The 10085-nt window shown below is 43.5% G+C and overlaps 1 protein-coding gene and 1 long non-coding RNA gene across 2 annotated transcripts; both read right to left on the reverse strand.

The window, feature by feature from the left end:
- Window positions 1-2883: 2883 nt before the first annotated feature.
- Window positions 2884-3283, reverse strand: LOC308316708. The gene is made up of 2 exons (XR_013964199.1): window positions 3142-3283; window positions 2884-3093 (listed from the first exon to the last, which is right to left on the reverse strand). It is a non-coding gene; the product is annotated as an uncharacterized lncRNA (long non-coding RNA).
- Window positions 3284-3289: 6 nt separating this feature from the next.
- Window positions 3290-9533, reverse strand: LOC308317073 (receptor-interacting serine/threonine-protein kinase 3-like; the record flags this gene model as incomplete). Its single annotated transcript, XM_080765865.1, has 9 exons — window positions 3290-3368; window positions 3518-3809; window positions 5242-5388; window positions 5895-6053; window positions 6207-6256; window positions 6372-6511; window positions 7134-7283; window positions 9031-9214; window positions 9388-9533. The coding sequence occupies 9 exons, from the start codon at window positions 9531-9533 to the stop codon at window positions 3290-3292; spliced, it is 1347 nt and encodes a 448-aa protein (XP_080621991.1).
- Window positions 9534-10085: the final 552 nt, after the last annotated feature.

Raw genomic sequence — 10085 nt, forward strand, 5'->3', positions numbered from 1 at the left:
CCAACATTGTTTAGTGTAGTAATGCCTGCAGTAGGCGGCAGGCCTATTGAAATTGTTTTGTTACGGAGCTCCTTGAGTCAGTTGACTGTCGGTCGGTGTGTGTGTGTGTGTGTGTGTGTGTGTGTGTGTGTGTGTGTGTGGGGTGGGCAGACAGCAGCGTGCTGCCGATCCGATTCACATTGGAAAATGAATGGGCTATATAGCCCTGTATAAAAAATAGAAGACCACATTAGCCTGGGAGACAGCATTCTAGCCGACGGGGCAACGGTCCGCTCCGCAGCTCCACATGCGCTGCTCCCGTGCTTGCAAATATGAAGGACAGACTTTATAATCATGTATTGATATTGATCACATGCATGGATGCCACACACAGAATAGTTTAACTCACTGGCTAAACTCACTGGATTATAATTTCTTAAATTCTTCAGACAAGAGGATCCCAATTATTCACTTATGAATGTATAGGCTTGTACTGTTCTTTATCGCGCAAGCCATGCCCCCCTCCCTCTCTCCTCTCTCCTCTCTCTCTCTCTCTCTCTCTCTCTCTCTCTCTCTCTCTCAAAAGACGACTTTTGCATTGACATATATCCGATATTTTAAATATCGGATAGGATAGCCTATGTTTTACCTCTGACTGCAAAGTGCAAAGGTATGAGTGCAGCACCCGCCTTGGTCCCGAACTTAATTAAATAAATTATAATTATATTGTTTCAGCAGCGGAGCACGCACCGTTGTGGACATATTAATAGAGTGCGGGCTATATTCATGCATTGACCGCGGCTGTGAAGCCGCATAGTCTGCGGCTGCAAAGCCTTTTTTCTTTTTTTGACAGACCAAACTGCTGTCTGCTGAGTCATGCTTGAAGCCTTTTATGGTGCGATATGGGGCGTGGATCAATGCAAATGAGGTTGTCGGGTGCTTTTCCGATCACTTTGCACCCACTGCATTCAGTATGACATACACCTGCGATACGCCAGCGCACCTGTGGTACACATCGCTCTCTGAATAACACGTCATCTCAACGTAGCTTGATCGGACGGATAAATACGATATCTGTTTCCACCACAGTGTAACGGTGCCGTATTTCTTTTTAATGAATCAGGCCCATTATGCCTATGTCATTTGAACATCTGCCAATGTGAATATTCATTGAAATGAGAAACAAAATATTTCTAATAGCCTACTAATTATTTCTAATTTGTCTTAATATTATTTGACATTGATAATATAACTTACTATAAGTATTTATTCTAATTTAAGCTTTAGTCTTTGTGTGGATGTGTGCACATGCATTGAGCCTGTCAGAAATAGCAAAAAAACAAGTGTTTTTTCTAACACGTTTTAGTGGTAGATCTTGGCTTACAATTGGGAATAAAATGGGCTCTTGGGCTTGAAAAGGTTGGTTACCACTGCTCTAAACTAACAAGACTTTATCACAGTGCTGGCACTGCCATCTAGTGACGAGACAATGAAATAACACCCTGCCTAAGGGACACTATGTTTCTCTAGTATGTTTTTTTCCTCAACTTTTTTTTTCTTCCCTGATTTAACACCCTGTTTACTTCTGAGGAGGCCTTTTACCCTGACTTAACACCCTGTTTACTTCTGAGGAGGCCTTTTACCCTGACTTAACACCCTGTTTACTTCTGAGGAGGCCTTTTACCCTGACTTAACACCCTGTTTACTTCTGAGGAGGCCTTTTACCCTGACTTAACACCCTGTTTACTTCTGAGGAGGCCTTTTACCCTGACTTAACACGCTGTTTACTTCTGAGGAGGCCTTTTACCCTGACTTAACACGCTGTTTACTTCTGAGGAGGCCTTTTACCCTGACTTAACACCCTGTTTACTTCTGAGGAGGCCTTTTACCCTGACTTAACACCCTGTTTACTTCTGAGGAGGCCTTTTCTGGAAGCATAGCGTCACCTTCTTAAAGGCGCAGTGAAATGAAAAATAAGTTTTTCACACTTTTAGACCATATCCGTGGTCATCATATGGGCATACCTAACAATGGATGCCAAAACAATGGGAAAATTCTCATTTCTGTGTGTTTTTATATCAAAGGTCCATAAAAACGATTGTATTATTTATTTATTAAAACGAAAACGTGCTGCGTGATGACGTGTAGAGGTACACATCGATAAAAGCCAATAAAAATGAAGCTCACATGTTTAATTCCCCATGTCTGCGCATCCATGCAACACAGCTGCTTCTGATTACAGATTTCTCCGTTTTTATTTCCATTCAAGATAACATTCAGACAGTGTATTACTCGGTTTCAACTTAATCATCACGCTAAAATATGTTTCTGAAAACATTATAGGGTAGAAATAAGCCACATAACAGTAAACTGGTTGTGCTGGGCGACCGTCTGATTTATAAACAAACAACACCACGCTGTTGCGCATAGCATTAGCCACCGTCCCTAGCTACCGTCCCATCGCCTGAAGGGATGCGACACTCTGATTGGTTCAGAAACTTCAGACCGTTTCATGTGGAAACACCATTTTCATGTTGTTCACCATTTCCGTTTCACTGCGCCTTTAAACTAATGGCCTAAATTAAGACTTTATTTTTAAATTAAACGTTTAATACAATTTATGACTATTAAAATAAAAGTTAGTTATGTAAAATAAGAGGATTAAATAGAATTAGGTTAAATAGAATTAAACTAGGCCAATTTAGATCTACAAGCTCATAGCGCGCCACCGAGTGGCGCGCTATGAGCTTGTAGGTCTGCTATTTTTTTAAAGATCGAAGAACGACTGACATACTCCAACTGTATATACTTTATGTTTACACAATACTGTACCTTCAACTATATATACTTTATGTAAATATTTATGTTTCAACATTATAAACACAGGAAAGAAAAGTCAAACGAGGCTGTTCTGATATTTTATTTGATTTGATTTAGCTTTTTGAATCTCATCCCTGAGTGACACCAATACATTAGGCCGACAATAAAAACTTTAACTAATTAAAAAGAAAACACATTTTCACAGAATCTAAACTAAACCTGCTTTAAAAAACAAAGGAAATTAAACATTTTCCTAGACGGCTCCAAGTACAGACAGAGCCCTGGAGAACCCCGCTCAGCTGTTAGTATAGAGGTTCAACATGTTCACCAGATCTCACAGACCTCAGCTGTTAGTATAGAGGTTCAACATGTTCACCAGATCTCACAGACCTCTGCTGTAGATCCTCTAAAAACACTTAACCCTGCATACAGAGGTCGTGTGAAGGTCGTCCTCTCGGTGTGAAGGAGACTCATTGTGTTTCCACACACATCATAGAAACACAGAACACCTGCTGGGCGATCTATGTACACCCCCACCCTCCCCCTTGTGGAGGGAACCGGTCCTGACACTTCAGTCATAATGCGGTTGTGACAGAACACGTTGCGTTTATTACTATCAAAGTAATATAACACCCATGACTGAGGAGTGTGTCCAAAGCGTGATAGATCCTCATCCGTTCTGTTTACGTCATCCTGACACAGCGCTATACCAACCCACTCTCCACTGCATTCCACTTCAAAGTAAAACAGGTCAGATATACATTCTTTACTCAACACATTACTGTTACGGGTGAACCTCTTGGGGTTATCTGCATAACGTTGGTCTTCCACTTCAAAGTAAAACAGGTCAGATATACATTCTTTACTCAACACATTACTGTTACGGGTGAACCTCTTGGGGTTATCTGCATAACGTTGGTTTACATCTGTCTTAGTCACCTTCCTGTTGTTCTCTGACAGGAGGAGGCGTCTGTTCGCTGTGTTTGGATCCAACGACAGAGGAGAGGAATCTGTTGGAGGAAACACAGGAAAACACACGTGATGAAACGGACCGACACGCACACGCACGTTTCAACCTCATAACAAACTGTGTGTGTGTGTGTGTGTGTGTGTGTGTGTGTGTGTGTGTGTGTGTGTGTGTGTGTGTGTGTGTGTGTGTGTGTGAGAGAGAAGACTGACACGCACGCGCACGTTGTGTGCGTCTATCTCTCTCTCTATGTCTCTCCCGCCCTTTCTCTCTCTATGTCTCTCTATGTCTCTCCCGCCCTCTCTCTCTGTCTCCCCCCCCCTCTCTCTCTCTCTCTCTCTCTCTCTCTCTCTCTCTCTCTGTCTCCCCCCCCTCTCTCTCTCTCTCTGTCTAGGGGGTGCTAGAGCACCCCCTGCCCTTTTGGCAATGTGCCCTTTTGAGAGAGAAAAAAAGGGCGGGAAACCCCTTTTGGTGTTAGCATTATGTTATGCTTTAGCTATTGAAAAATAGCAGATCTATGTCTCTATGTCTCCCCCCCCCCCTCTCTCTCTCTCTCTCTCTATTTCTCTGTCTGTCTGTCTGTGTCTCTCTCTCTCTCTATCTCGCTATCTCTATGTGTCTCTCTCTCTCTATCTCGCTATCTCTATGTCTCTCTCTCTCTCTCTCTCTCTCTCTCTCTCTCTCTCTCTCTCTATTTCTCTGTCTGTCTGTCTGTCTGTCTGTTTGTCTGTCTGTGTCTCTCTCTGTCTCTCCCCCCTCTCTCTGTCTCTCCCCCCCTCTCTCCGTCTCTCTCTATCTCTCTCTCTCTCTCTCTCTCTCCCCCCTCCCTCTCTCTCTCTCTCTCTCTCTCTCTCTCTCTCTCTCTCTGTCTCTGTCTCTGTCTCTCTCTCTCTCTCTGTCTCTCTCTCTCTCTCTCTCTCTCTCTCTCTCTCTCTCTCTCTCTCTCTCTCTCTCTCTCTCTCTCTCTCTCTATGCTAATACTTGGACTGACAAGGAAACAGCATTAAGATGGCACAGTTTTTTTTGGCACATCTAAGCTAGCAAATATAAGACAATCTCTTCAAAATAAGAGTACCCTCTAGAGCAGTGACATAGAGTCTAGGGCCCCCATGAGGATTTTCGGGGAATTGCACCCAACACACTGTCCAACACCGCCCTCCCCTGGCTAAACCAGGCATGGGCCCCCATGAGGATTATGAAAACTATTCCTTTCTGCTCTAAGTGGACACTGGACAAAAGACGGCTCCGCGAGGCAATAACTGTTGTGACATATGCAGGCGTTCAGGGAGATGTCCTCTACCACACCCCACTCTCCGCTAAGCGGGAGAGGTGTAACATTCCGGTAGAAGGAATTTGAGGAAATTGTAAAGGGCAGATTAATAGTTGTCAGTCAGGGCCAAGTATGAACTTTTTACTATGGTATTTATTAATGTGTATGCTCAATGTGTAGAAGCTGTGTGTCAACATGGACTCACGTTTTAAAAAGGCCTCTCTGTCGGTGCTCCCTGGAGCAGGAGGAGGTGGAGCAGGAACAGGAGGAGGAGGAGGTCTCAGGAGGTCACAGGCAGCAGAGATTCCCTCCTCGTGTCTTGAAAAAACACCACGTGTCACTTCAACACATTCTGAAATGAAAAAACACAAATTTTCTTTATTTTTTAAAAATATATTATTGGGAGCTTTTTGCCTTTATTGAGGGTTTTACAGTAGTTTGACAGGAAAGGGGGACAGAGACTCGAACCCGCGACACGCTCATTAACAGCCTAGGGTGCCTGGACCGCTAGGCCGGCCCAGGCCAAGTCGAGGCGACTCATGACTCTCTGTGACAAACGGCAGATGATATTAGAAACTATGACATAGCCTGTCGACCAATCATAAGAGGGGGCGGGGGCTAATTGAAGCTTGACGCTAAGCCACGGTCACGCCATTTTACGAAAACTCACAATTTTGATAACTTTTCATCGTTAAGGACTTTTGTGTACGCTGAGCGAGTTTTATTTACAACTGAACATCCTGGGAGGAGGAATGTGTGTTCTCAGAGTCTCAGCATCTCTGCATGAATAGATTTACCTGCAAACGAAGGTCTCTTGTTGGGCTCAGAGTCCCAGCATCTCTGCATGAATGGATTTACCTGCAAACGAAGGTCTCTTGTTGGGCTCAGAGTCCCAGCATCTCTGCATGAGCTCCACCAGCTCGTCTAATCCAGCTGCTTTCTGGACATCGATTTTACGAAGATCTGGTCTCGCTCCCTGGTCGCGAATGTGGAACTCCAACAAGGATCCATCCGCCTCTACATAAAATACAGGAACATTTACATTGTGTGTGTGTGTGTGTGTGAGTGTGAGTGTGAGTGTGAGTGTGAGTGCGTGTGTGTGTGTGTGTGTGAGTGTGTGCGTGTGCGTGTGCGTGTGCGTGTGCGTGTGTGTGCGTGCGGATAGTTTACCTGGATAGGGTCTCTCTCCAGTGAGAATGGTCCAGAGAAGTATGCCGTAGCTAATAAAAAGGCGGGAAAAATCCAAGCATTAGAAAGAGGTTTTCACACTATAAAAAAAAACGTGTGTCACTTCATTGTATTTATTATGACTGATGTAGTAGCTTCAGAATCCACCTGTAAACATCGTAGGTGCGAACACGGTGATATTTGTTGTCAAAAGCCTCAGGGGGGGTGTAGGAGGCAGTGCCTCCTCTGTTTGTACGGTTGGTCGGCCTGACACTGTTGCTCACCGTAGACAGGCCAAAATCTGCTATCTGTTGACAGAAAGAGGAGGCATTTATGATTTTGTTTAAGCAGGACATGCAGTGACGAGAACTGTTCATTTCAAGAGCAAATTTGGATTTAGTTTTAGCCAGTCCTTTGAATACAGTTTCATTTAGTTTTTGTCCGATTTTAGTCACGTGAAATGTTTGTTTTAGTCTAGTTTTAGTCAACTAAATCTAAAGTTGACCTAGCCAACTGAATTTTATTTAAGCGGGCCTTGATGGCGTCATGTGGAACACATTGTGAGCTTGCAGATCTGCTATATTTCAGAGTGCAACACCCGAGTGCAACCGAGCATAAAATAACTTTAGTATTTTAGTTCTACTGGATCTCTTCTCCACTAGTCCCTCCCTGACATTTAGTTCTACTGGATCTCTTCTCCACTAGTCCCTCCCTGACATTTAGTTCTACTGGATCTCTTCTCCACTAGTCCCTCCCTGACATTTAGTTCTACTGGATCTCTTCTCCACTAGTCCCTCCCTGACATTAAGTTCTACTGGATCTCTTCTCCACTAGTCCCTCCCTGACATTTAGTTCTACTTGATCTCTTCTCCACTAGTCCCTCCCTGACATTTAGTTCTACTGGATGTATAAATATTGTATATTGTGTACCTTGGCATTGAGGTCTGCATCTAGCAGGATATTCTCTGGTTTCAGGTCCATGTGCACAAGGTTCTTCTTACAGTGGAGGAAGTCCATGGCTAGCGCCACCTGGTGGGCTAGACGGAACGCCAGGGGCCAGGGTGGAGGTTTAGACTCGGTCTGTAGAAAGGTTAAGAATAGTTCTGGATTTAGTGTCAGGATTCATAACGGTCAGAGTAAGTAGGCCTGTCGTGTACTATAGGGCAGTGGTTCGCAAACTTTTCTGGCCATGCACCCCCTGTTACCTCCTGACCTAGCTGACGCACCCCCACATGGAAATAAGAATTGCATAAGCTATATAGAGACATATATTTCCTATATGCACATAATATGAACCTGAATATGGCATATATATACAGCATTAAGCTATATTATACATATAGGCCTACTTGCCACAATATGTTGATATATTTTAAATGAAACCATAGCACCACCATTAGCCTTTTCATGTCACACACCCCCTAGAATGTTCTTGCGCACCACAAGGGGTGCACGCACCACAGTTTTGGAACCACCAATGTGTACTAAAAACTCAATAAAAGATAAATATACAGAGCACAGATAAATATAATTTCAAACAATTTGTAAACACACAACACACTTTCAGTTAGTTAACGTCTTTGTTCTTTACTTGCGCAAGCAGAGCGCGCAAGTAATATTTTCGCCCGGTCCATATGCACCGTCCCAGCCAACCCGCCACTTTTGATGCGTATGCAAATAAAACGGCAAAATTGTGCCTAATTTGCTGGGACCAGATTACATAAAGGACCATATGAATGAATGAATTAATGCATTTTATTTATATAGCACCTTTCCAAACATAAAGTTACAAAGTGCTTTACAGGTTAAAAACAACAATAACAAACAACATCAAGAACATCAGAAATAACAAAGCATAGAAACATAACAACAAACATCAAGGAATGCTATATATGTCTTGCGTCATCATTGAGAGCTAGGCATACACACACACACCATGTACTCTGGTCCCAGCAAACCAGGCACAATTTGCTATTTTATTTTACAAATTACATACATATGCACCGTCCCAGCCAACCCGCCACTTTTGATGCGTATGCAAAAAAACAGCAAAATTGTGCCTGATTTGCTGAGACCAGATTACATAAATGACCATATGTCTTACGTCATCATTGAGAGCTAGTCATACATATACATATATATGTAATTTGTAAAATAAAATAGCAAATTGTGCCTGATTTGCTGGGACCAGAGTACATGGTGTAAGACATATGGTCATTTATGTAATCTGGTCCCAGCAAACCAGGCACAATTTTGCTGTTTTATTTGCATACGCATCAAAAGTGGCGGGTTGGCTGGGACGTTTTTTGGCACAAAGTAACCACAGTATATATACCGCTAATCAACTTACAATTGACATAGTATAATTAACTAGCTCTCAATGATGACGTAAGAAATATGTGGATTAAAGGACCCAATGCCAGAGTGTAATTGGTTTTCGATGGTGACGTAATGACGATATGTTTTAGTGTTGGGAGCATTAAAGGTAATGCTCCTGTGTATACATGTATGTAATCTGGCACCACTGCCGTATCAGGCACAATTTGCTGGGACGGTGCATACGCATAAAAAGTGGCGGGTTGGCTGGGACGGACAAATTACATATAGTATATGTAATTGGTTGACAGTTTGTAGCGGTCGAAAGTACTTGCACGCTCTGCTTGCGCACTAGTTGGCCATTTATGGCCTACTATTGTGCAACAAGCAAGTATGCACTCGACAGAGTGCAGTTCTAGTTTATTCTAGTTTTGATTTAGTTCAGTTGAAGAAGATGCGTTTTCAGTTTTAGTTGTGGTTATTTAGTTAGTTTCAGTTGAATTATAAAGACCTTGGTGCGCAGAAAGGACTCCAGGCAGCCTCCCTCCATCAGCTCCATCACTATACCCTGCACCTCTTTGTTGCCCATCACGCGGGGCCGGCCACGGTACATCCCATAGACCCTGGGAACAAACTGCTCTGCATCCTCCATGTGACCTGCCTCGCGACACAGGGCAGCATACAACGTACCAGAGCTGCAGTACGGGGTCAGTTTAGGAGGGGAAAGACAGCAGTTAGAACCCAAAATGTTATAATGATATATAATGTTATAATTATGTAAAACTGACTAAGATCATGAAAAAAAAATAGTGTGAATGAAGATAATTAATCAATTACAGATACATTATGTAGCTCATTGTCATCATACCTGTCATCATTAGTAAGCAGCTTAATGGCCACTTTTCCCAGGAGCTTGTGTGTGGCCTTAAGGACCAACCCAAAGCCCCCTGAGCCCAGTAGTTCCCAGTCCTCCAGACTGTCGTCTCCAATTGGCCCTTTGCCACTCTCTGCCATCTTTCACCGAAATCTAGAGGGAGACAAAGTACAGGAAAATGTTTGTGTCCAAGAAGTGTCCAAACTATATCGTTATAGTGATTTGATCATTGATGAACGAATCGTAAACATATGGATTAAGGCGTGCGTGTGTGCTGGTATGTGTTGGCGACGCACGCCGCGGTCCCGTCCTCCCGACCCCCGAAAATGATCTCGCTTTTATCTGAACTGTCAAAGCACTTATTTAAATGGTGAATGATTAAGCCCCTTTCTTACGCCTATAGCCTGCTACAATTGCAAATAGGCAAGCTGTATGCTTGTCATTGTCACTTGGAAATAAAGGCGTGCTTTCCATTTATGCCTTTTTTTGAGTGGTGCAACCACTCCTACAACCAGCAATGTCCGTGTTGGTCATGCACCTATGTGACGCTAATGAGCACCAGTATGTACCAGTAGGGGCCAGTAGGGGTGCTGTAGCACTGCACTGTTGCCTGCTAATGAGAGAGGGAGAGAGAGAGAGAGAGAGAGAGAAGGGGGGGGGGGAGTTGCAACACTCGGTTCACACTGGTGTGA

This window comes from Protomyctophum bolini, assembly GCF_963924005.1.
Source record: "Protomyctophum bolini genome assembly, chromosome: 6".
Classification (NCBI taxonomy): Eukaryota; Metazoa; Chordata; class Actinopteri; order Myctophiformes; family Myctophidae; genus Protomyctophum; species Protomyctophum bolini.